This window comes from Oncorhynchus tshawytscha, linkage group LG18, assembly GCF_018296145.1.
Source record: "Oncorhynchus tshawytscha isolate Ot180627B linkage group LG18, Otsh_v2.0, whole genome shotgun sequence".
Taxonomy (NCBI): domain Eukaryota; kingdom Metazoa; phylum Chordata; class Actinopteri; order Salmoniformes; family Salmonidae; genus Oncorhynchus; species Oncorhynchus tshawytscha.
Genome location: NC_056446.1, coordinates 6,569,842 through 6,597,360, shown reverse-complemented (window position 1 = coordinate 6,597,360; position 27,519 = coordinate 6,569,842). Strand labels below are relative to the sequence as shown.

The 27,519-nt window shown below is 43.2% G+C and overlaps 1 protein-coding gene across 2 annotated transcripts in view; it reads left to right on the top strand.

Moving 5' to 3' along the window:
* The window catches only part of ttll7 (tubulin tyrosine ligase-like family, member 7), a 174,928-nt gene that overhangs the window by 76,158 nt on the left and 71,251 nt on the right, over window positions 1–27,519 (top strand). For both annotated transcript variants that reach the window (XM_024377673.1, XM_024377674.1), the window contains exons 10-16: window positions 3,722–3,816; window positions 7,477–7,624; window positions 17,092–17,165; window positions 19,324–19,459; window positions 21,418–21,504; window positions 24,535–24,769; window positions 26,925–27,223. In XM_024377673.1, the coding sequence (XP_024233441.1) occupies window positions 3,722–3,816; window positions 7,477–7,624; window positions 17,092–17,165; window positions 19,324–19,459; window positions 21,418–21,504; window positions 24,535–24,769; window positions 26,925–27,223 (1,074 nt within the window). The remainder of the gene's footprint in view (window positions 1–3,721; window positions 3,817–7,476; window positions 7,625–17,091; window positions 17,166–19,323; window positions 19,460–21,417; window positions 21,505–24,534; window positions 24,770–26,924; window positions 27,224–27,519) is intronic.

The window sequence follows — 27,519 nt, the reverse complement described above, 5'->3', positions numbered from 1 at the left end:
CTTTGTTTACAAACATTGGAGTGAAACAAGCTTATATTTTGGGTTCTGATGGGTTACGACAGTTGAAATAAGCCATTTGTTATATTCTTCAAGAATCGATGGGTACTTTTCGTCTAAAAATGGATGGAGCAACTGCAGATTGCCCCTTTTAACGAAAAATTACAACGATCCATGGGATCGTTAGGTCATTTAAACTTTTTTTTTTTTAAAACATGACTATTTCACAGAATAAGCATCAAATTAGGAATGTACAGGTCTGGTATATGGGCCAGTTGAAAACGAGCACCAGCATTTAGTCATTTATCATCAGGCTGCGATGGCAGCAACTGTGTGTGTGTCTGTGTTGTTTGCCTTGGACAAGCATGTGTACAAGCCATTCAAAACGGGTCGAGACAGGTAACTTTTTGTGAAGTGTTGGTCTGGTAAGTCCCAGGACCTTTAACATGCTCTGGACTGCTCCCACTGCCAGCTCAAGTTTCTCTGTCGGAATTAGCCATTATAAATGCCACAAAGGAATAAAACAGTAATTGAGAAGGCGGCGAAACCGGAGCCCCATTTAACCGGCCGACCAGCTGGATCACCGCTCTCCCTTTTTGCCTTTGTGCTGCAATAACAGTCCATTCTGGTGGCTGTTGAACTGCGCCGATATCCCTGAGTGTTTGAGGCCGTATCGGAGTTTGAGAAAGCCAGGGTTTGTATACACTAATGTAGGCATAATAAGGCGGGTTAATCTTACTGAGAGAGATTAATCACGACCGTGCATTTCAGTGTCTGCAGAGTATTTAAACACAAACACAATGGGAGTTGAGCATGAGCACTTATTCATTGATCCATTAATACGTATATTATTATAGGGCTCTCTCTGCGCTATCCAATGCCCTTAAGGCCCTGCTCAGCTCACTGTGAGTCAGACAGCTATGTGGGGAGAATTTGTACTTTTTCTCTTATTTTTATTTCGACTGAACTGTCCAAAATCCATCCATCATATGAATTCGCTGGGTTGCTCTGTGCGCCCTTCTGTTTGTGCTTTAAGGCTAATAATCAGGATCATTATAGCACGAGTACATCAAAGTCGATTCAAACCAAATGGTTGATTCACGTGGGGCTAACCGCACGCAGAACGCCCGACCACAGAGCTACATTTTACATGTGCCTATAGAAACGCTGGCAGGTTACTTATGCATCAAAGACACGTATCCAGGTGCAAAAGAAAAAGAGAGAGAGACATTTTCCTGGGGTATGTAACTGATTCACTATGCACCTAGCTGACATTCACTCTGATCCCAACCTTTAAATTGGAAGAATTGAAATCGACCGGGGGAAAATAAATAAATAAAACGATGATATAAACATGTATGTTTTGTTTGTTCTCGTTTGCTCTCTCACTCTCTTTAGTTGGATTGATATATTCAGAGTTGTCAATGCGAATTTGGGAAAATTCAAAGGGTAAAACGTATAATCTTTTGTTTTTATTGAACGCCTCTTGGAGCACGCGCTCTTTAAGCCCCTGACTGAGACACTTAAGGAAATCAGAGCAGGATTTTAGAGGCTGCGGGGGTTCATTAGACCCAGACTGGCCTGACTTCCTACCTCAGAGCAAGAGAAGAGGGAGAGAGAGGGAAGGAGATTGAAAGGGTTGAGAGAGAAGGAAATAAGGAGAAAAGAGAGACCAAGTGAAGGAGATCAACAGAGAGCGAGATTAAGAAAGAGAAAGAGCGAGTGTGTTATGCTGCCGGTCTCCCCGTGATAGATTGACACCACAAATCACACTGAAAAATTAGACAAGCTGAGAAAAACGCAGCCGGGATTACCAATGGCAACTGCACTAACCATGCAGCATACAGCACAGTACATACCCCCATGCTCTCTTTGTGTGTCATACACTATGTGAGGGGCATATAAATTAAAATCACACTTCTCTCTTTCCCTTTCTATTCTGTTCTCTCTTCTGAAAGTGGGACATGAGGCTAAAATCTCCCAGGCACTGGGAAAAACATAGTTGACTGAGCGGGAGAGAACACTGGGATAAGAAAAGCTAAATGGCTGACACTGTAAATCTATGGCACCTTGTGTGAAGGGACAGCTCTCCGATGGTACTGTTGCCCGTCTGTGCTCAAAGGACCCAGGGGCAATGGGGGCATCAGGACCTGGTAGGGTTACGGCCGCTACAGTTTATTCATTGATTTAGCTCAATGTTGCCAACCCTAGCTACATTACGCTCAGCGGTGCATGGAGCCTAGGTTGTGATGTAAATATGATCTTACAGCAGCGCTCCCTAAGCCCTGGCACACATCAGCAAGCACCTTTGTGCTGGGGATTAGTGATTGGCCGGCCAGGAGAGAAACGGCGAGTCTTAGTACCTAGGGAGCATTTCCAGTGTTTCTGTCTTGGGGCCATTTGCTGACGTAAATACAGTGTGTAGATTGAGCTTACTACAGGAAATAGAATTGAAATGAACTGACCCAGTGTGTGCACCTAGAGGTTTCCCTTCTTGTTTTGTGTAAGTGGAGCATTATTGAAATGTCTGTGTGTGCATATGTGTGTTTTCTCAACCTAATCCTAAACTAATTACACCAAATGGTGGCAGTGCTGTGTGTATGAAAAGGTAAAGAGGTGGCGCGAATGTGTCACCGGGGGAGTAGTGTTATCTCGTTGTGACGCTCAAGGACTGAAACCTGATCCCGCCGTTAGCGCTGGCTGCGCCGCCGTCATTTGAACTCCCTTTTAGGCAGAATTCAATCAGTGTTCTCTCCTTGATATGCTGGCCCTTTTTTTGCCGCTCACAATTCCCCCACCATCTGGGGATGAGAACTTTTGTCATGTCAGGTATAATGCTTGATATCTGAATCCGTCGCCCCGACTGACAACGTTTTTACCCTTTTTGAGAAAAGGGAGGCCATTCTTACATTTTGCAAGAATGAAAAGGAATGATATAGGGCTTTTGTGCGGAGCACTGTGAGTGAATCCTCTGAACGTTTTATCCCATTCATATGGCTTGTGCTGCTTGTACTGAGCTACTGTACTGTGTTATTGGGCTTGTTCGACATTGTAGTTGACATTACCGACGGACTGATCTACAAATCATCTACCATCATAAATAAATATTCCTTATTATTTGTAGATCAGTCAGTCAGGCACAATTTACCTACAATGCTGCACAGGTTTGATGCTCTCGAACACGGAGAGATAAGAGCCTGTTTGTATTGGCTGGAGGTGCCAGCGTCCCATAGGACAAAGGGGGCAGTAGCATGCCATGGACCGAGCTACCGGTCGCTGTCATTGGCTCACAGCGATGGGGTCACGTATTTGGTGACAGCTACCCCCCCGGCCCCACCAGACAGGATGTGGGCTAGGTCAAAGGTCACAGGACCAGGCTCTAAAGTGTCCTCCAACCAATAAACACTAACCCCCTCCCTAACATACACACACGTCCACCTCCCTCCTCTCACTAGTCTCCCTAAAGTGCACTAGCACATACCACATTGGAAATAAGTGTTGAATAATTTTGCATAATCCATTCTTATAATCATAAGAAACACAACATAAAGAGGGATGTTACAATGGTATCCTCTGGGCTTTGTACTTCATCCTCTGGGCAACTGTACAATGTCTTAAGACAATAAATCAATCAAATCAATTCAAGTGTTGCCCATAGGTCATGTTTTTTCAAATTGTATTTCACTGTTGAATGTTTTTAAAATGTGAATCTTTTCTCCCGCAGATCAATCGAGCGCCGAGCTTCGGGACCGATCAGAAGATTGATTACGACGTGAAGAAAGGGGTCTTGCTCAACGCACTGAAACTTCTCAACATCAGGTAGGCCTATAGATGCTGTGTAGCAGCAGCATTTCTACAATATCATCCGCACGGCCTCCCGAGGCCCATTATGAGTTCATCAAAAAGCATACGCTGAACTTTTGCATGGCCAAGGCTTTTGAATGTTTTAGATTTGTATTGATTCTCTTTATTTCACCACCAACATTTTCAATTCTTTGATGTGCGCACTATCTACCCCTCTTGTTATTCGTTGCAGAGTGATTTCATTAGTATGCTTTGTTTACTAGGCTTCTGTATTTAGTTTTAACAACTGCTAACTCTGCAGTCCTTGTAAATGTGGGTTACGTGCTGGATTGTTGGATGGCGAAAGAAAATAGTTACAAAGCTTAGGCCCTCTCCATTGTTCTCTTTGTGCATTGTTCAATCGGGCGTTGTGTGTGTTGCTTACAGTATGCTTTATAGTGTGTGTGTGTGTGTGTGTGTGTGCACAGAGTTTCCCCTATATTCCTTTAGTAGCAGTGGCCCAACCCTACTAAATTATTGCCACTTCTGCGGAAAAAAATATATATATTTTAAAAAATGATGCTTTTAAATGGATAGTTGTTGGCTCAATGACAGGAAGTATATGGGAATCAAATAAAATATCAATGGTTTTATTTTTTATTGTCACGTTCACATATATTGTTGATGTTATCGCGGGTGTAGAGAAATGCCTGTGTCTAGCTCCAACAGTACAGTCATACAAAACAATACACAGGAATCTCCAAAATAAAGAAATATAGAAATAGTAGAACGTCAGAGTCCAGAATATAAATATTTAGGTGTATGATGGTGTGTGTAGAAGTGATGGACAGTATATCCTTCCAGTTCTCTGCTGCCAATGACTGGAACGAACTACAAAAATCTCTGAAACTGGAAACACTTATCTCCCTCACTAGCTTTAAGCACCAACTGTCAGAGCAGCTCACAGATTACTGCACCTGTACATAGCCCACCTATAATTTAGCCCAAACAACTACCTCTTTCCCAACTGTATTTAATTTTTATTTATTTATTTATTTTGCTCCTTTGCACCCCATTATTTTTATTTCTACTTTGCACATTCTTCCATTGCAAAACTACCATTCCAGTGTTTTACTTGCTATATTGTATTTACTTTGCCACCATGGCCTTTTTTGCCTTTACCTCCCTTCTCACCTCATTTGCTCACATTGTATATAGACTTGTTTATACTGTATTATTGACTGTATGTTTGTTTTACTCCATGTGTAACTCTGTGTCGTTGTATCTGTCGAACTGCTTTGCTTTATCTTGGCCAGGTCGCAATTGTAAATGAGAACTTGTTCTCAACTTGCCTACCTGGTTAAATAAAGGTAAAATAAAAAATATTAAAAAAAATATGAATAGAAAAGGTTTGTACAGCAGTAGTTATATAGGATGAACCTTGACTAGAATACAGTCTACACAGTTGAAGTGGGTAAAACATTATGTAAACATTTATTAAAGTGACCAGTGTTCTATGTACATAGGGCAGCAGTCTCTAAGTTGCAGGGTTGAGTACCGGGTGGGAGCCGGATAGTAACTAAAGTTCAGGGCAAGTTACTGGGTGGAGGCCGGTTAGTGGTCACAATAGGTGTATGTGTACGTGTCTGTGCGTGTCTTTGTGTGTGCGCATGTGTGTACATGTTTATGTGAGTGTGTGTGTGTACACGTTTATGTGAGTGTGTGTGTTTACACGTTTATGTGAGTGTGTGTGTACACGTTTATGTGAGTGTGTGTGTACACGTTTATGTGAGTGTGTGTGTACACGTTTATGTGAGTGTGTGTGTACATGTTTATGTGAGTGTGTGTGTACACGTTTATGTGAGTGTGTGTGTACACGTTTATGTGAGTGTGTGTGTACATGTTTATGTGAGTGTGTGTGTACACGTTTATGTGAGTGTGTGTGTACACGTTTATGTGAGTGTGTGTGTACATGTTTATGTGAGTGTGTGTGTACACGTTTGCGTGTGTGATTGTATCCATACTGACTAGTTGTGGTTGTGCTGTCCCCGGGCTGCCTTGAGTCTCTACACTGATTGATCATCCCAGACCTGACCTCCAGCTCTCTGCTCTCTCTGTGCCTCTCCATCACATGGCTAAATATAGTCCCCATACACTCCCCATAAACAACAAGGAATGCCACTACATTAGGACTTACACACTGGAGTGGATCAAATACACCCCTACAATAGATCTGTTTACAGCACTGTGTCACAGTGATGCACAGTGATACACTGAACACAGCTCTATCCCAGTGCAGTACAATATAAATACCTTATCAGAAGAGTTTCAAAAGATCTGTTTACAGCACTGTGTCACAGTGATACATTGAACGCAGCTCTAGGTCAGTCCAGTACAATATAAATTCCTTATCAGAAGAATTTCATAATATCTGTTTGGCAGCACTGTGTTACACAGCGATACATTGAACGTAGCTCTAGGTCAGCCCAGTACAGTATAGTAAATCATTAGGAGAAAAAGCATTGTTTAACAGCTCTAGCGCAGTACAGTACCATTAATTCCTGATCAGAAGAATTTGTTTCATTGCCGATGTTTACTGCGTTCATAAAGACAAAAAGGGGAGATTTGATTAATACCCAACAAATAAAACTTGGCCTGGTGATAGAACATTGAAACAACGTCTGGCACCAGACAAACTGCATATGTTCACTGAGTGAAAGAAACGTTGTTACATTTCTTTATATAGTTATACCTTACCTCTGTAAGGAGTGGGCCGTGGTGGCTGGGTGGGCTTGTGACTTGGTTCAATTGGAAAGATGTAGAGCTGTGCGATATGAAATAAAATCCATATTGCCTAAATTGATGTGATAATGATAAATAGATGCGATATGTTTATAATTTTAACGTGCAACAGTTTTTTTTAAATTCTCCTTTACACTACTACTACTAGTTTTATGGTTGTAGTCATCAATTGTCCCATAACAATCACTGATATTAGCAAACTTATTTCATTTCAAACTTCACATTTCTTCAGTATAGGCTACTTATTGTAAATGAACAATATCAGCAAAATACCTGCGATAAGTGATCGGTATGGTCAGTGTCGATAACTTTCGGTTTATTCTCCGGCTCTAGAAAGGCGTCAGAAGACAATCCATATCCCTCCGCCCAAATGAGCTAGGGCAGTTCCCGGGGAATCCAGGACACAGAGTAACCCCAATGCCCACCACTGGGCACAATATTACATTTAAAGGGCCAGTGAGTGGCTGAAATATATTGCTCCCACTAGGTCAGAGAGTTAGGACCATTGACTTCTTTATTAGGAATATGAAGAAAGTCATTGGTTCTGACTCCTTCCAACTTTGCTTTTTTCAAATGTTTTGAGCATTTGATTGGGCCTGTCAGGAGTGTGGGTTTGCACTTTTTGGATGATATTCATTCCATTACTCCAGGGCAAACTCAAGTGCAGCTATGGTTTTTGAAAGAACCCAGGTTTGGTACATTCAGCATTCCACTTTTTGTGCTTCAATGCCAAAAGAGAGAGGCTGGGGGCTTTGCAAGATGAATCAAATTATACTTTAGAGAGTATGTAAATAAATAAAGGTAATGGAGGGAAGCTAAATGAGAGAGAGAAAGAAAGAGAAAGTTTGCTGTTCTCATTGTTTGTCTCTGCTGTGTTGTGGTTTCTTCTTTCAGAGCGAGCGACAAGAAGCGTAACCTGGCCCAGCAGAAGGCGGAGGCCCAGAGACGGCTCTATGGCCAGGGCTCCATGAAGAAGCTCTCGGCCGCCTCCTCCGAGGCAGAAAAACAGCGCCACACGCTGGAGCGGAGGAAAGAAGAACTGGTGCGTAAAAAAAACAACTTTTAAAAATGATTGTTATAATTTCAGTAGTAGGAATTCCCTCTGCTTTAATATTTTTTTACGCATAATAATATATAATATAATATTTACCATTTAGCAGATTATGTACATTGATATTGAACACATATGGAGAGATCGACAGAAAGATGGATGAGATGTGTTAAAGGACAGTAGGCCTAAATAAAAACCTATGTCGGCATAGCCTTACCTGTGCCGGTGGCAGCGACCCGAACAAGAAAAACAATATTTGATAGAATGAGAGAAATTATTGCTCTTTCCTTGCCCTTGTCACTGTAAAAGTTTCAGTCGACAGCGTAACATTTCATTATACATGCGTTCGGAGTAGCCTGGATGAGGTTGTCACGTGTTCCAGAGCTAAGTGCCAGGTTTAAGTAGCTAGTGGGTTCTACCCCTTGATTAGTCCATTTCAACACTAGGCCTTTTGTGCTTTTCCGCTCTGTGCCTCTGACTTCATTAGTCCGATTCTAAATAGAGAAAAGTGTCATTCCTTCACTCATTGTTATTCAGATAGAGGTCCATGGGGGGATTTCAGACCCAAGTTACTTCCACATTATTCCATGTTTGTGTATTCTGACCTTGAACCTACGCATGGGGAAAAGCCAGTGCCAGCAAGGTACCCATTGGGGTGGATATCAAATAAATGGAGGTATGGCGTAGGTGTATACAGATATGCCATATTCTGACCTTGACTTAATTCCTTAGTAATTCCACCATCTTTACACAAGTGGAAACCATGAATAAGGTTGAGCACCTGTCGGTTTCAAGTGAAAAAACATCTACTATAGAAATAATACCATTCTCCAAACACTGTAATTTATAAATTGATAAGAGCTAGGTAAATGAGTAATCGGTTTGGAGAAGGTGATTGTGAATACAGTTGTTTTAGATGATTTTCCTTATGATCACTGGAGATTGAAGTGAAACAACTCAATATGAAAATCATATCAACATGACGTGTATTTCAGCCCCTTTTCCACAGTGAAGTAGGCTATAAATAGCTGTGCCGTTATTCTGAAATTTACAGTGCCTTCATAAATTATTCACACCGCTTGATTTACTCCACATTTTGTTGTGTCACAATATCCCATAATGACAAAGTGAAAACCCATTATTTTGCAAATGTATTGAAAATGAAATGCAGAAAATATTTAATTTACATAAGTATTCACACCCCTAAGTCAATAGATGTTAGAATCACTTTTGGCAGTGGTTAAAGCTGTGAGTCTTTCTGGGTAAGTCTCTAAGAGCTTTGCACACCTGGATTGTACAATATTTTTCCATGTATTATTTTCAAAATGCTTCAAATTCTGTCAAATTGGTTGTTGATCATTGCTAGTCAGCCATTTTCAAGTCTTGCCCTAGATTTTCAAGCAGATCAGCCACTAAGGAGCATTCACTGTCTTCTTGGTAAGCAACTCCAGTACAGATTTGGCCTTTTTTTAGGCTATTGTCCTGCTGAAATGTGAATACATCTCCCAGTATCTGGTGGAAAGAAGACTGAACCAGGTTTTCCGCTAGGATTTCTCCTGTGCTTAGCTCCATTCCGTTTCTTTTTATCCTGAAAACAGTCCTTAATGGTTACAAACATACCATAACATGATGCAGCCACCAATATGCTTTAAAATATGGAGAGAGGTACTCAGTAATGTATTGGATTAGATTTGCCCCAAACATAACACTTTGTATTCAGAACAAAATGTGAATTGCTTGGCCACATGTTTTGCATTACTTTAGTGCCTTACATTACTTTAGTGCCTTGTTGCAAATAGGATGCATGTTTTGGAATATTTTTATTCTGTACAGGCCTCCTTCTTTTCACTCTATCAATTAGGTTAGTATTGTGGAGTAACTACAATGTTGTTGATCCATTCTCAGTTTTCTGCTATCACAGCCATTAAACTCTGTAACTTTTTTAATGTCACCGTTGGCCCCCTGAGCGTTTTCCTTCCTCTCGGGCAACTGAGGAAGGATGCCTGTAGGAAGGATGCTTGATACAGCATCCAAAGTGTAATTAATAACTTCACCATGCTCAAAGGGATATTCAATGTCTGCCTTTTTTTTGTTCTTTTTTTTGTTCTTTTTTTACACCCATCTACCAATAGGTGCCCTTCTTTGTGAGGCATTGGAAAACGTCCCTGGTCTTTCTGGTTGAATCTGTGTTTGAAATTCACTGCTCGACTGAGGGACCTTACAATTATCTGTATGTATGGGGTACAGAGATGAGGTTGTCATAAAGAAATCACGTTGAAAACTATTATGGTACACAGAGTGAGTCCATGCAACCCATTATGTGACTTGTTAAGCACATTTTTACTCCTGAACATAGGCTTGCCATAACAAAGTGGTTGAATACTTTTTGACTCGAGACATTTCATCTTTTAAATTTGTATTAATTTGAAACAATTTTGAAAAACATAATTCCACTATGACATTATGGGGGTATTGTGTGTAGGCCAGTGACAAGAAAAATCTCAATTTGATCCATTTTAAATTCAGGCTGTAACACAACGAAATGTGGAAGAAGTCAAGGGGTGTGAATACTTTCACAAAGCAATGTAATTGTATGTCCTAATAATTTACGGGGATGAAGTTTGGAGACCCAAGCGATAGGCTGTAGTGCTGAACCTACCGAGTTGATTTATGCGGCTTACAATGTTTTAATTGTATGACCGGGCTTTTCAAAAAATGTTCAACAATTTGTATCATGTTAAATATTAGCTACTATTGGGAGCCACGGTCAGTAATACCCACGTACATTTAGAACTGTTACTTTAGTGTTACTCTCCTTCAATTTGTAGCCTACATTTTGCAATATTCAGTTCTGTTAACCTTTCTTTCCTCTGTTACGTCTGTGTAGTTGTTGTTGAGGGTTGCTAGCAATACTGGATTATATTAGGCTAACGTGTGTATTCATTTAGAACATGTAGCCTATTTGAATCATAATGGAACTCACACCACAGGTAGCAGTTCAAACCTGGAGCCTGGCGCACGGTTCACGACGACTGGACCATTGTTATTACAGATCCATGATTAGTGAGGAATAGAGTAGATTTATAGGACTATTATTATTATTCATTATTCATTCATTATTAAGTATTATTATTATATTACCCTATTGTGCACTTTTCTCACCTTCCAATATTTAATGGATTGAACTTGAATATGGCAACTTTCAGGATGAATCAAACCACTATTTGTGATTCATCAATATATTTTGTTTATATATATATTACAATATCAGAGTATTTTCCATCTACCAATTGGTGCTGAAACAGAGACGAATATGCAAATATGTAATGTATTTCATTGATCCCTAATATTTTGAACACGTCTGTCACGCCCTGACCATAGAGAGCCATTGTTTCTCTATGGTATATAGTAGTCAGGGTGTGAATAGGGGTTGATCTAGTATTTCTATGTCTGTTGTGTTCTAGTTTCTTTTTCTATGTTGGTGTTTTGTATGATTTCTAATTAGAGGCAGCTAATCGTTGTCTCTAATTGGGGATCATATTTAAGTCGTTATTTTTCCCACCTTTGTTTGTGGGATCTTGTTTATGTTTAGTTGCCTGTTAGCACTTCATTGACTTCATGTTTCGTTCTTTCGTTATTGTTTTTTGTGCGTTTCACTAAATAAATATGTGGAAACCATATCACGCTGCACCTTGGTCCGATGATTCTAACAACGATCGTGACAGAAGATCCCACCAAACCAGGACCAAGCAGCGTGTTCACCAGCTGAAGGAGTTTTGGACATGGGAAGAAGTCATGCGAGGATGCGAAACCCTTCCTTGGCGGCAGACGGAAGTAAATAGGGCTGGGGGCAGTTTTGAGTAGCTTGGATGAATAAGGTGCCCAGAGTAAACTGCCTGCTACTCAGTCCCAGTTTCTAATATATGCATATTATTAGTATATTATTTGGATAGAAAACACTCTGAAGTTTCTAAAACTGTTTTAATGATGTCTGTGACTATAACAGAACTCATATGACAGGCAAAAACCTGAGAAAGAATCCAACCAGGAAGTGGGAAATCTGAGGTTGGTCGTTTTTCAACTCATTCCCTATTGAAGATACAGTGGGATATTGGTCATGTTGCACTTCCTAAGGCTTCCACTAGATGTCAACAGTCTTTAGAAACTTGTTTGAGGCTTCTACTGTAAAGGAGGGGCTCACAAGGGCTCTTTGGCAGAGTACCACATGCTCGTGACGCTCGTTTATTTGAGAGGTAGCTCGCGTTCCATTGCTTTTCTACAGTCAAAGTAATTCTCCTGTTATTGAAGATTTATGTTAAAAACATCCTAAAGATTGATTCTATACATCGTTTGACATGTTTCTACAGACTGTAGAACGGAACGGAACGTTTTGACATTTCGTCTGCTCCTAGTGAACGCGCTTCATGACTTTGGATATGTTTACAAACCGCGCTAACAAAAGTAGCTATTTGGACATAAATTATGGACATTATCGAACAAAACAAACATTTATTGTGGAACTGGGATTCCTGGGAGTGTATTCTGATGAAGATCATCAAAGGTAAGTGAATATTTATAATGTTATTTCTGACTTCTGTTGACTGCACAATATGGCGGATATCTTTTTGGCTTGTTTGGTCTCTGAGCGCTGTACTCAGATTATGGCATGGTTTGCATTTTCCATAAAGCTTTTTTGAAATCTGACACAGCGGTTGCATTAAGGAGAAGTGTATCTAAAGTTGCATGCATAACACTTGTATTTTCATCAACATTTATTATGAGAATTTCTGTAAATTGATGTGGCTCTCTGCAAGATCACCGGATGTTTTTGGAACTACTGAACATAACGCGCAAATGTATACTGAGATTTTTTTTATATAATCTTTATCGAACAAAACATACATGTAAAATGTAACATGAAGTCCTATGAGTGTCACCTGATGAAGATCATCAAAGGTTAGTGATTCATTCTATCGCTATTTCTAATTTTTGTGACTCCTCGTTTTTCTGTGACTTGGCTCTGACCTAACATAATCATTTGTGGTGCTTTCGCCTTAAAGCCTATTTGAAATTGGACACTGTGGTGGGATTAACAAGAAGTGTATCTTTAAAATGGTGTGAAATACTTCTTTGTTTGAGGAATTTTAATTATGGGATTTCTGTTGTTTTGAATTTGGCGCCCTGCACTTTCACTGGCTGTTGTCATATCGATCCCGTTAGCGGGATCTCAGCCCTTAAGGATGGAGGACAACATCAATATATTTTTTGGGGAGGGGGCTCAAGGGGTGGTCGGTCGAGCTGAGGAGAGTGCCAGAGCCCAAATGTTAAACTCTGGAGGAGTGTATCGTCAGACCACAGCCACAGAAACCCCAAGATTTTTTGGAGGGGGGGGGGCGATGGAGCTGGTGGCTGAGCCGCGGGAAGAGCCAGGGTCTGTTAAGGAGGCAATGGAGAAGTTGGGAGAGAAAGAGATGAGAGAGATGTTGAGCAAGTGTGTTCTGCTCAACATCCGACCAGAGGATCCGGTTAGCAGGCTGGTGCAACCTGTACCGGCTCCACCCGGCTCCACGCACTAGGCCACCAGTGCGCCTTCCCAGTCCGGTGAGTCCTGTGCCTGCTCCTCGCGCTTGCCCTGAGGTGCATGTCACCAGTCCAGTGCCACCTGTGCCGGACCCCAGTCCAGAGCTTCTGGCGACGGTTCCCAGTCCAGAGCTTCTGGCGACGGTTCCCAGTCCAGAGCTTCCGGCGACGGTTCCCAGTCCGGAATCTCCGGCGACGGTTCCCAGTCCGGAATCTCCGGCGACGGTTCCCAGTCCGGAATCTCCGGCGACTGTCCGCGGTCCGGATCTTCCAAACATGGCGTCCAGTCCAGCTCCATGGCAGGAGCTCTCCTCTGCGCCGATTCCCAGTCCAGACACGGCGTCCAGTCCCGCTCCATGGCAGGAGTCCTCCTCTGTGCCGGTGTCCAGTCCAAACACGGTGTCCAGTCCAGCTCCATGGCAGGAGCCCTCCTCTGCGTGGATGCCCAGTCCAGACACGGCGTCCAGTCCCGCTCCATGGCAGGAGCCTTCCTCGGCACCGAGGTCCAGTCCAGGCACAGTGTTCAGTCTGGGTACATGGATGGATCCGCGGGATGAGTGGGTTCTTCGTCCCGCACCACAGCCGCCACCGATGCTGGCGGAGCCGCGAGCTGAGTGGGTACTTTGCCCCGCACCGGAGCCGCCACCAACACGAATCAACCCCCCACCTTCCCCATTTGGTTTCAGGTTTTGCGGCCGGAGTCCGCCCCTTTGTTGGAGGGGGGGGAGGGGGGGGAGGGTACTGTCACGCCCTGACCATGGAGAGCCATTGTTTACCTATGGTATAGTCGGTCAGGGCGTGAATAGGGGGTGATCTAGTATTTCTATGTTGGTGTTTTGTATGATTCCCAATTAGAGGCAGCTGGTAATCGTTGTCTCTCATTGGGGATCATATTTAAGTCGTTATTTTGCCCACCTTTGTTTGTGGGATCTTGTTTATGTTTAGTTGCCTGTTAGCACTTCATTGACTTCACGTTTCGGTCTTTCTTTATTGTTTTTTGTGCATTTCACTAAATAAATATGTGGAAACCATATCACGCTGCACCTTGGTCCGATGATTCAAACGACGATCGTGACACCGTCCTCTCAATCTATTCTTGTGAGTTTGTTGACAAAATTCTAATGAAAGGTACACCGTATTTAACCCTATCAGTCCCGAGACCTCAGAAAATAACAGCTTTTCATTTATCTCATGTTCATTTAGCCGTTATATTTAGCCTCACAATGACGTTTTTTACAACAACAAAAATCAAGACAAACCAGGGCCACAAGTAGAGCAGAAAACAACTTGACAAACAGTTGTATTCATGAGATTTATTAACAAGTGTCAATAAACAAAATAAGTCCGCCAAAGCAAAAACCTGATATAAATGAATTTATATGAATGCTATAAGTACAGAAATTGTTTACTCAGTGTGAAATGAATATACAATTAGTCAATGACAACTGTGTGGAGTTTGGAGTTTGTGACAGCAACTGTCAGTTTATTACAGTATTATAGACACTATGTCCTGGGGTTTCCTATGACCGTCTATGTAGAAGAACCCTTTATCTTCTAATGACTTTTGTGTAGCTTGTGAGCTGCATAGAGATACACGTGTGTGTGTGTGTGTGTGTGTTCGTAAGAGTCTCAGCTTTTCATAGATATATTTGAATAGTGTGTAGCTCAAACCATTCGGACTCTACAGACGTTCTTATAAAAAAAAGACTCGGCCCTGGGCCACTTTGGGATCCGCCATTGTCTCACAAACACAGCTCTAGCTCATCACCCGTTAATCACACAGACTAATGGTTGTTACCAATGATTGCAGAAGAAATAGACAACCAATGGTACCTTGACGTCCGTAGCTCAAACACACAATCTTTAAAAGAGGATAGATGTCCAAAATCACGCCAGCACAATGGTGGGACGCATTGGGTTAAAGGTTGCTTCAAGTGGAAATTACATTGATTTTGCACCTTTTAAATCGTATTCAAATCTGTTCATATACACCCTCAGAAATAATGTTTTTATTTTATTTTATTATTTGTGATATGTGAACATATAGATATCCAAATGTTAATGTTTTCATACATTCATAGAATGTTTGTAAATGACGTAGAGTCCATAGTAATATGAATGTGAAAGACATGCATTTGAGCAATTAATAGACACTGCACCCAATAAAAACTCAGTCTTGTCCAGATCCGGATTCTACACAGACTGGTGCGCCATAACCAATCACAGCTAGAGTAGGCCTATTATACAATAGGCCATGCCATACGAGAATGTGCCACTCACGTTGATGTTGCACTGCACTGGACTGTGTTTACAGGCAGCAGAACAGCGCAACTTTGTTTGGATCATTGTTTAGAAAGCAGTAGCAAAAGTCACAAAAGAAACCTGAATTGTTTTCTGCAAATATATAAATAACAGGAGTCTTACTTTTTGGAACTTTACAGTCCTATTGCTCAAATCAACAAACTATTTCTCCCTCAGCCTTAGCCCATTCATAGACGCTAACTACCTTTAGCGTCTATTCATGAGGGTATGTTCTGGCCGGTGGAGTTTTGTTAAGTGCCCCTTGTTCTGAAAGGTAACAGGCATTGCTTGCGGTACATTATCTTTCATATCAGCAATAAATAATAGAATTCAAAAGGTTCATATTACCTCACACTTTTATAGGGTTAGGGTTATTGTCTTTTTTTTTTAAGATTCTTTCTCACTGATATAAAACATTTGTTCCATATGTTTCATAAACCTTATCACAGGCAATGATTATTGAGGTTTCTAAATGTTAAAACGGAGTGTCGTGATTGTTGTTCACCTGGTCCCACCGGTAAGCGATGCTGAGATAGCTGAGAACCCTTGGGATAAGGCAGAATGCCTTGTTAATGCCTTGGGTTCTTGAGAACGTCAGCCTGTGCAGAACAACAACAACAACAACAACGATATTAGCCTGAGCCAGATGAGCTCAAGTCTAGCACAGGGGACAGTAGATAAACCCTCTCATACTTTTTCAGTGTTTCGTTGACAGCCAAAATTGTACTGTGAATACGATGGGGGGGGGGGGTCTATCACTCACCCACTTGTCCAGGTGATAACATAACATCTACAGTACAGGTCTCTGTTATTTAAGGTTCTAGATAGCTAAATGACTTAGCTATCAATTCATATTGCTAGCTTGCTAAGTAAATTGGCCTACATAAATAGATAACCCAAAGCCTTAGCCACGCACTGCATAGCTAGATTGATTGTGTTGAGATTCCCAATCACTGCCCTCTTCCTCCTTTTTCCCCCCAGAAATATTGGGTTTGTGAATTTGAAGCAGCTCATCTCCTGAATTTCTGGAGGCAGCAAACAATGTACTAGCTGTGATTTACAACTGATAACAATATTTATTAGACTACCTAGTGATTTATTGTTGAATTTTATTAATCATGTATTGACTGCATCCTTTTAATTCTGCCAACAATGCCTTACTCTATGTAATGGAATTTTGGGTCAAATATAAACTCTCTTTTTTTAACTCTTAAAAAGTTGGTTTTGAAACATAATATTAAAATACCTGTTGGTTTCATTTCAGCAAAGTAGTAAAAACAGTGTCAGTTCCACTTTAAGATAAGATAAATGTACTGACAACCCGATTGAATGAAAAATCAGCAAGAAAATCCGTTGTCTAGCAAGCGAGAGGGTTTTCAGCAGTTTAATTCAATGTTTTCGCTGCGTGCAAGATAGCCACATCTGTAGAGTGTGTTACTCGCCTGCATAAGGTAAGTCTGAATACCAACTACTGAGAACTGCATCGGAAAGGCGTTCGTAGGAAAGGCATATGGTAATATATTGATTTATTTTTTACCCTACGTTTTTTCTGTTACCTGTTGTTGTTTTCTCTGCAGAAAGAGCAATTGACTCAGGTCCGCAAGCAGATCTCCCGGGAGGAGCATGAAAAGAGACATCTGGGGAACTACAGGTAAAGGGGGAAGAGGCACCGAGTGAGGAGGGCTTCACTTACATTTACGGGGTCACATGTGGGGAGCACCCGGATCTCAGGACGATAAATAACATTGGGAGAGAAAATAAATTGAATGTTTGAGTGGGACGAAAGTGAGAAAGCGACAGAGTGAGGGGGTGCAGAGGCTTGAGTTGTGACTCTTATGCGTGAGTGGTACCAAGGAGTTATTGAGATAAAGAAAGAGAGAGAGAGTGCTCTGCAGCGTTCACAAAGGCAGCGCAGCCACGTCATGCGAAAAGAACAGGCAAACGAGTAAGCGTCTGATCTCCTCCTCACTGATAAAGACTTCAGAAGACGTAGGCCAGTCAATTCTTTATAGTATCATTGACGTGTCTGAGTCGGAGCTTGTTTTTCGTTCATTGTTAATACTCTCTCCATCCCTCAGCTTTCTCTTTCTGTCTCTCTTTCCCTCTCTCTCCCCCACCTCTCGCTCGCTCTCTACTTTTGCATAAGTGACCTCTTCCCTGAACACTCAATGAGCGGATAGTCTAATGGCGACGTGCGTCTGTGAATTATTGTCGGTAGCTAACCCTGCCAGACACACCAGTCTGGAACCCGAGCTAATAGACTCTGTCTGTGTCCCAAGTGACACCCTATTCCCTTTATAGCGCACTACTTTTGACAAGGTCCCATAGGGCCATAGTGTACTATATAGGGAATACAGTGCCATTTGGGATGCATCCCCTGGGATTCATACACGGCATCGGGATCTGATTTAGGCTCGCTCGTTAGCGTCCCTTAACGAACTTAGCCCGTCATTAGATGAAATGCACTTCAGGTACGGGAGTCAGACGAGAGACCGGCATCAAAGGGAGCTCAGGTCCAGTGCCTGTCACCGTTCATTTATCAAACTTCTCAGAAGTGTTTGTGTGCATGCCTGTGTGTGTGCATGTCTGTGTGTGTGTGTGTGCGTGTTTATGTGTAAATGTGTGTGTGTGTGTGAGTGTTAACCAGCGTAGGGGACTTAATAAAAGGCTGGGAAGGGACAAGTCATGTCAAAACTTATTGAAATAGGTCACGTTTTTAGCTGATGTAATTGCCAGTTCTTACACGATCCCCAACTAATCAAAACAAGGGCTGAAATATGCAGAAACATTCTGAACATGAACAACTCCTTCAGAAGAAACATGTGGGTCAAATCGCAGATTAAGCAGCCATATGTTTAAAAGCTGGGGCCAAAATATGAGCGATGGCGAACACACAGGTTGCGTCCCAAATTATACCCTATTCCCTATATAGTGTACTACTTTTGACTGGAGCCCTATAGGGCCATCGCTAAACTTTGCCTCTCGAGTTGAGCCATCACTCACATGTGTAGCTCTTAAAGGATTGACAGCTTTATCCCCCCACGATCTCAACATTTACATTGGTTTATCCCCTTGATTATGGTGGGTGAGGGGGCCGTTCCAACCCCAAAGCAGGCTGTTCGCGCTTCAAAATGACTGGCTATACAGATGTTCGATCACCCTGTTGCAGGAGAACTTTCCTTTAATGCCAAACTTATTTGAGGTTTAAAAAGGCTTCTGAAGATTGCAATTTCCACTTTGAAATATCAGACTTGATTTCCCCTTGCGAAAAATGCATCAACCCTGCAAAAAGGTCCATTAATTATAAAGTCACATTTCCTGTTGCTGCAGGATTATTTTCCTGCTGCAGCAAACTGGTTAAAATGTAAAATCCTACATTTAAGCCAGTCTCCACCATCAATTAAATTAGCCGTCTATTAGCACTGAGCCCACTGAGCAAAAACTGATTGAATCAACATTGTTTGCACATCATTTCAACCCAAATGTTCAAGATGATGACGTTGAATCAAGGAGGAAAACTGATTAGATTTGAAAAAAGTGATCAATGTAAGAGAGTTTAGTCTTTTTGAATGTAGGTGCCATTATTTGTTGATTTTACATTGAATTCACATTAGTTGACAACTCAACCAAAATCAAATCTATACGTTGAACTGACATCTGTGCCCAGTGGGAGGAAACTTAAACTGACATTCAAAAAAATGTCAAAAAGAAAAAGGTACTGGTTGACTTTCCTCGGTGGTTACTGTTTATTTAAATGAATGTTATGAATGTTATGTCATTGTTTTTGTTCCCTCGCTCTCCTCCCACAGACGTATTTACCCCCCAGATGACAAGCTCCTCCTGGAGAAGTATGAAAGCCTTCTCTCAGCTGCCTTTCAGACCTTCCTCGCCGGCCGAGCGGCCTCACTTCAAAAGGAAATGAATAATCCTCTGAAACGAATGAAGGTATGTACCTGAGACTGAACAGCACACACACACACTCTCCTCTCTTTTACCTCTCTCACTCTTTCACTCGCCCCTCACCTTTATTTAGATGCTCTCTGCAAAAAAAAAGAGGGAAAAATACATACAGAGAGAGAGAGTGTCACGCCCCCTCCTCGATCCGCGTTTGTCACCTTGTCCTTGAAAGCGTCCATTGATCGCTGATCATAGCATTTGTTAAAAGCAGGACGAACCCGTACAACCTCCATCTTTGTTTCCAGTTGCTTTTGACTGGCTCTGGCCTTTCCCCTTCCCCTCAGTCTAGGCGTTCACTGTTATTCCTTAGCTCTTCTCTGTGAATTGTCACAGTGTTAATTTGAAGTGGTTTCTCAAAGATCTCAATGTATTTGAAGGTGCCTGTGATGGTTGAATTTTTTATGGAATGCAGTGGAAGCAGCTGTGTTGCTGCGGTTTGTGGTGCGAGGGTACGTTCATAGGGAAAATAATTGTTAATAGGGAAATCGCAGGGATGCTCTGGCATTGGGGGAGAGACGGACTACATCCCAAATGGCACCCCTATTGCCAATAGTGCAGTACTTTTGACAAGGGCCCATAGAGCTCTGGTCGAAAGCTGTGCTTTTGTAGGGAATAGGGTGCCATTTGGGATGCACACATGTTTCTGAGGAGTTTTATTCATGATGCATTTCAGATGGAGTGGTGGTGTTTGGTTTCTATACTGTGAGAAAGGGATAAAGAAAGGGAGAGAGAGCGAGTAGGTAGACAAGGAGGAGTATGAGAGAGACGCGATAAAGCGGTAAAGTGGTATGGTTGATACTTGGGGGGTTTGGACTGTTAGGGAGTTAGCAAAAGGGGAGAAAGTGTGTTTGAGAGTAGGAGAAAGGGAGACTGAGGGAGGAAGAGAGAGAGACAGAGGGAGTTTTAGGAGAAGGGAAGGTGAGACAGAGACAAACAGAGAGTTAGCAATAGCCTGGGAGGGAGGGAGGGAGGGAGGGAGGGAGGGAGGGAGGGAGGGAGGGAGGGAGGGAGGGAGGGAGGGAGGGAGGGAGGGAGGGAGAGGGATTTGGAGGGATCTGCCATATGTACATGTGGCTTTGAGTCTATATGAGCTAACCTCCTGCAGAGCGAGAGGCTGGCTGCGCTGGTTGGTTGGTTCATGATCAGGGATTCAACCAAATGCCAACACAGCTTTGGCCTTATGACCCTGGCACACAAACACACACACACACACACACACACACACACACACACACACACACACACACACACACACACACACACACACACACACAAGTAGACACACACATACTTTTGTCCCCACATTTGACATTTGAGCAGCCTAAAGCTACTTGATTGCTAATCTGAGAGACCACAGTCACGTTTAATCTGTATTTGAGAGACAATGGGAGGGTGCCATGCACGACAGCAAAGCAACATTAATCACCCTCTCTCTAATTCAGCCGCGGCCAAAAAGGAGAAGGGGCCCAGCGTATTGGCCACGGGTAACATAAAGTTTCCAGATTGATCATGGCTGCGTTCAATGGCACCCTATAGATGGCACCCTATTCCCTACATAGTGCACTATTAGAGGCTATAGGGTGCCATTTGGGATGCAACCCACATCAATAAAGAGTAACACATGTTCTGCCAGGTCTTTCATGGTCTAGCTATGCAATGGTACTGAGGCATTATGGAAGTGGAACACCTGAGTTTTCACGTCTGCTTGCAGGTCGGGAGTAGCAACAGAATCTTACAACCCTTATTAGTGGTAGTTGATTGATTGATTAAATGTGTAATTGATAGAATTCATAATTTGGCAGTTGGTTTATGGTACTGTGTTTTACGGTACCATAGGCTGTTGTACTGACTTGAGATCTGCACTCATACTCAAACTTCAGGTTAAGTCTCCCATTGGCGTTAATGAATGATCAAGTACTAACCAACTGTATTCTGTGTGTTTGCAGGAGGAGGACATATTGGACCTGCTGGAGCAGTGTGAGCTGGACGACGAGAAGCTGCTGGGAAAATCGTCACGGCAGAGAGGACCCAAGGTGAGATAGAGAGGGAGGGAAGGAGGCAGGGAGGAAGAGAGGCCTCTTCATCTTCTCCAAACATCTTTGGGTCCATGAAAAGTGCTATGTAAAATCCATGTATTATCATTATTAACAGAGAAAAAGAGAGATGGAAGAATGAGCGAGAGGAGAGTATGAGGAGGAGGAGGAAGGTTTGAAAGCGAGGAATGGATGAAGTAAGCAAGGGAGGTAGAGAGAGGGGGCAGATGCCCTAAGGGAACACACAGAAAGAGAGGGGGAGAACGTCTGAGAGAAGGGGAAGAAGGAAAAAAGGCAGAGAAGCAGATGTATAAAAGGGCTGATGCCATAAAGCAGGCATTCCCAACCTTTTTACCGCTGGGCCCCCTTTTTCACATTTGAAAAATGTCACCCCCCTCTTAAAAAAAAAAAAGCCTATTTTTTAAATATTTTTTTTAGCCTTTATTTAACCAGGCAAGTCAGTTAAGAACAAATTCTTATTTACAATGACAGCCTGGGAACAGTGGGTTAACTGCCTGTTCAGGGGCAGAACGACAGATTTCTACCTTGTCAGCTCAGGGGTTTGAACTTGCAACCTTCCAGTTACTAGTCCAACGCTGTAACCACTAGGCTACACCACTAGCTTGATTTTGTATTAATTTGAGGGACCTAGGAAAATGTTGTTTTGAAGCTCATTTCCTGCAATTATACATCCTGCAACTCATGACATATTTTAGGTAGGCTTTTTTAGTAATAATAATAACTATGAGGAAAATAAAGTCTAGACCCGATTTCTCTGAATGTTCTTCCCCTACCAAATATGTTTTATGATAATTCACATGAACCCTCAATTGAATTATACATATTCTGTTTTACAGAAAGTGAATAGATCAGTTGATAGCAACGGAGTCACACATTGTATAAGATTACTTCCCAAGCAAAGTCTGTTTTCTTTGACTCTTCGACTTTAGAAGGCTGTAGCTCAGCTTCTGAATGTCATAGAGACAATCCAAATATATTCCAATGTGCATCAGTCATGTCTTCCTATGGCATTTCACCTCTTGCTTCTAGCAAACATTGAAGATATTGGGGTTGTTTTAGATCTGTCCGAACAATCGCAAATTGTATTTGCAAAACGTTGGCGCCCCCTAGGTTAGGAACCCCTGCCTTAAGGTATCGGAGAGAGAGAGAGCGAGAGAAAGTGATCCAGAAAAAGCACGTAATGGAGATGGAGAGTCAAAGCAAGATAGGCCCTGGTACAACCAATCCCCTAAGGGAAGACCTGTCAGCTCTTCCTCTCCCTCACTTTCCCTCTCTCTCAGTCCGTTACCCCACATGCCTCAATCCCCCCAATCCCCCATGACAGCACATTACTCTCCCCATCGCCTTTCCCCTATCTCCCTTTCTCCATCTTTCTCTCCACAACCCTACATCTAAACCCATCCCTCACTCCTCCTCTGAAGTGGGGGAAACGCACGACGCACAAATGGCACCATCTTCTCTACATAGTGCACTACTCTTTACCAAAAATACTACACAGGGAAAAAGGTGCCATTTGGGACATAGTCACCAAGTGTGCGCAGCGAGTCAATGGGACAGTTTTCTGCTGTATTAGGGCCCTTTCCGCGAGGATAACGACTCGTTCAGACACAATTGCTTTTGTCGAAATTAATTTGTGCCTGTCGCTTTGGACCATGCCAAGTGCGGGCTGACGTGGACTGACTGGCCTGCTGGCCCTCCTCTGAGTGCTCTGATGGATCGACACACTCCCAGGGGCTGTATTACGGGCCATCTGGAAAAAGAGGGAGAGAAGGAGAGAGGGGTTGAAATGAAGCAATTTAAATACTGTGGATTCATACTTAAGCAGTGTAGAAAGGGTTGATAGAGGGAGAGAGAGAGGTGATAGAGAGAGATGGTTTTCTTTTCTCCCCTTTCTCTTTTTTCTGTCCCTCTCTTTCTATCCTATGCTATTTTTGTCTCTCCCTTTCTCTCTTTCTTCCCCCTCTCTCACTCTCGCCACTTTGTTCCCCCCTCCGGTGATTGTATATAAGCTCATGCCTAGGATCACATCCTGCACATACATTTTGTACGCGAGAAGCGCTTGCTAAATTAGCTGATGAATAACAGATGTGAATGCTTTATTAATGCTAACAATGTGTTCCTTCCATGGTGTGAAATAGACATTCAATTTAATTAACTTTTTTTGTGTCTGGTGGTGAGGGGGGAAATGATAAATTCATGCTACAAAGGCCAAGAAGGAGGATTTGAGTGGCCGCTTGGATTTAATTAATATGTCTCTCTCCACCGTCGCTTTAATCACAGCTACAGAGACAACACACACACACACGGCTCATTGGGTGTGTACACATGAATGGGGTGTGGAACACGCTCACCTGTGTGTGCGCAGACGAGCACAGATGCACATACAGAAGTAGGATCTTAATTTGATCACTCTGTTTTTGCTGAGAAGTTTCCTGCATAGCAGGAAAGGATAATATTAGTGTATTCATGGTTTAAAAAGGCCTATTAAGTTTGTCATTCCCACTTTAAAATGTCAGACTTGATTTGCCCTAACGAAAAATGTATTAACCCCTACAAAAAATGTCCATTAATTATAATCCACCTAATAATTCATATTTCCTGTTGCTGCAGGATTATTTTCCTGCTGAAGCAAACTGGCTCAAATGAAGTTTGTACATCAGTACACATAGACAGACACACATATGCACAAACACTCATACATATAGTACACAGACACACACCACATACGCTCAGATAAACACACAGTCATACACTGAGACACATACACACCGATGCACACGCGTATTTGTAGACACATGAACACTCACACTGACACACACACACGTACGGGCCCGTGGTGTCACCTCTGCTTCTCACAGTGACGGACGGTAATTGGCTAGGGTTGAAGGGTGTGTCTGTGGGTGCTGACATAATCTTCTCTCTCTCTCTTTCTCTCTCACTGTGTGTCCGTGTCTCTCTGTCTGTGTGTCTCTGTCTGTGGGTGTGTGTCTCTCCTTGTGTGTGTGTCAGCCCCTGTCCTCCATGCCTGAGAGCGCCCAGACGCCGTGCGGCAGGAGACAAAGAGAGTACGGAGGCGACGGAGGAGACGCCAGTGGCAGCAGCGTCAACAACAGCAGCTCTGAGGAGGGCCCTGAAGAGGAGGATGACAGGGAGGATGAGAGGGAAGGAGGGAAGACAAGGGAGAAAAAGAGTGTCTCTTACGACCTGGGAGAGAACAAGTATAAGTCGTCGTCGGAGCGCTCAGGTGAGGAGGAGAGGAGGAGAGCACCCCAGACACGCACAGAAACACACAAATGCACAGACGTACACGCACAGAGACACAGACAGAGACACGCACAGAAACACACAAATGCACAGGCGTACACGCACAGAGACACGCCCAGAAACACACAAATGCACAGGTGTACACGCACAGAGACACAGACAGAGACACTCACAGAAACACATACACACACTCCTTCCCCCTTCACACACACACACCCTCGTAAAATGGAGGAGGGGGGTCTGGGAATGTCTTTATTAGCAATCAGAGGCCTCTTCTATAAGAAGGCTATTTCACACACATTCTCTCCATTTCCTCCTTTCTTGGACTGCTTCCCAAATGGATGGGCCCTGGTCAAAAGTAGTGCACTAAGTTTATAGAGGGAATAGGGTTCCATTTGGGATGTAGTCCTGGTATATTGGGGAGAAGGCTGTTTTATGAGAGGGCTCTCTCTGGCCATGATGCCTTCCAGATGACTACAAGGGTCCAATGATTACTAAAACAAACTTGTGTCACACACGTGCACGCATGCAGACACACACTTAGGCTGTCCTATACTGGTGTATAGGACAGCCTAAGTGTGTGTCTGCATGCGGGCAGGCAGGGAGGTTGGTAAGTAGGTAGGTGCCGATGCACGTACACGCACACACGTACACGTGTGCAAATACTCATAGGCATTAGACACACGATTGCTCTATATTACCCTCACACACACATACACTCTCTCTCTCTCGCTCTTTCTCTCCAGCATGCCAAGTTCCTAGATATACTGCAGTGTTGGGTTTGGTGGTGTCGGCCAGGTCCCGGTCTAGCTAAATTAGTGATGTAAATCTGTACAATGCATTTGTTTACCTAATTAATACATGAAACAGGCTAAATCCATATTTTTTTAATTAGGGTCATCGTCTGATGATGGCTCCATGGGAAGGCTTTTTATTCTACTAGTTGTTGTCGTGTGTGTGTGTGTGTGTGTGTGTGTGTGTGTGTGTGTGTGTGTGTGTGTGTGTGTGTGTGTGTGTGTGTGTGTGGCATGTAGTAGAGCGAGATAGAGAGGCTTGTGGCTTACCTTGAAAACTCTTTCAGCAAATTGGCCTGAAATGTGCTCTTCGGGAAACTAGAGGGAAAGATTGATAAGTTGGATATTCCTACAGGTTTATAAGGTAATGTGTCTTTTCCACCAAGTTTCAAAGTCCCAATCCAGGTAGAAAAAACTAACAAAAATGTATTTGTGTTGCATTGTGAAATATTGGGTGAATTTCTGCTCTAGCATTATATTTTCCATTAGGGGTATATCTCAAATGGCACCCTATTCCATATATAGTGCACTACTTTTGACCAGAGTCCAATGGGCCCTGGTCAAAAGTAGAGCACTACATAGGAAATATGGGGCCATTTTGTACACAGCCTAGGTCCAGAATGAAGGACAAAGAAGTGATTTGGCTGGATTTGAGGGGCTGCTCTTCGCTGGAGTGACTTTGCCTCCGCCTACCGACTCCATAAGCGCCCATCTGGGGGCGGCCTCAGCTAAGCCCTATAATGTGGCCGATTTGGCAAGTTCCGTGCTCAAGGTTCGCCGGTGCAGCAACACACACACACACTCACACACTGTCTCATGTCCAGACACACACACATATACGAGCAGACGCACACACATGCACACAAACTTTCATCTCCAGGCTTACATACACACACACACACACACACACACACACACACACACACTGGGCTGGCTGGACGTGCTGCTGGAGGTGGTTCAAGCTCCGTGGTCCTGGGGAGGTTCTGTGGCTGTGACTGGGCTGGATGGGCCCGCTGCCCTGCTCTCTAATCCGGCCTGAGGAGGGAAGAGAGCAGCCGGCCCACAGCCACAGAAACACATGCTTTAGTGATTAATGAAAGCCACATTCAATAGGCCACCACGTCGGGTCCCGGAATGGGACTTTTAATGCCACACTTCATTTCCAACGATGGAATGAAAGTGGACAGTATGAAAAGCAGAGCATGAGAGGACAGATGAGAGGGGGAGAAAAAGAGAGATAGAGAAGTGAGAGAGTTCCCCCTCTTTATTTAGGTCACCACTTTATTGCTTCATTTCTTGTAATCTTTTTTTCTTCTCCTTTTCTTCATCCCTCTCTCTCAGGACGGGTTCACTGGAAACCTCTGATGAAGCCGGTCAAGGCCGGCCTCTCTGCCTCCTCCTCCCCGACCCTCTCTGGGCCAATCAGACGCTCCATCTCCTGCCCGCGTTCTATATCCTCCCTGGCCGCCCAGTCACCCACCAATGAGACACGAGGCTCGCTGGCCAGGGCCTCCGTTCCTGTGGCGACGGCCCTCGTTAGGCCAAGCTCCGCTTCTCTGCGCTCTCATTCGCTCAGCCGCAGCGGCTCCACCCACAGGGTGCCGCACAGTAGTAGTCTAGGTACCATCCACGCTAACATGGTGAGTTACAAACATACACACACACGCACTTATCATTACACTTTCTACATTCACACTTTCTACACTCTCTGTCTCCTGCTCTTTCTCCCCCTCCCTTGGGAGCATACAGTAGGCTACCATTACCATACCATATAGTGCCTGACGAAACCTTTCAAGTTGCTAAAACTATCTCCACATTCTGTGTATGGCCCTTCTTTGGATGTGCTGTGTGGCTCTAAGCCTGTACAGATAGCTGTCCTCCTAACCCAATGTAGGTCTGTGTCTGGCCTCTCTTGACACACACACACATTATGCCC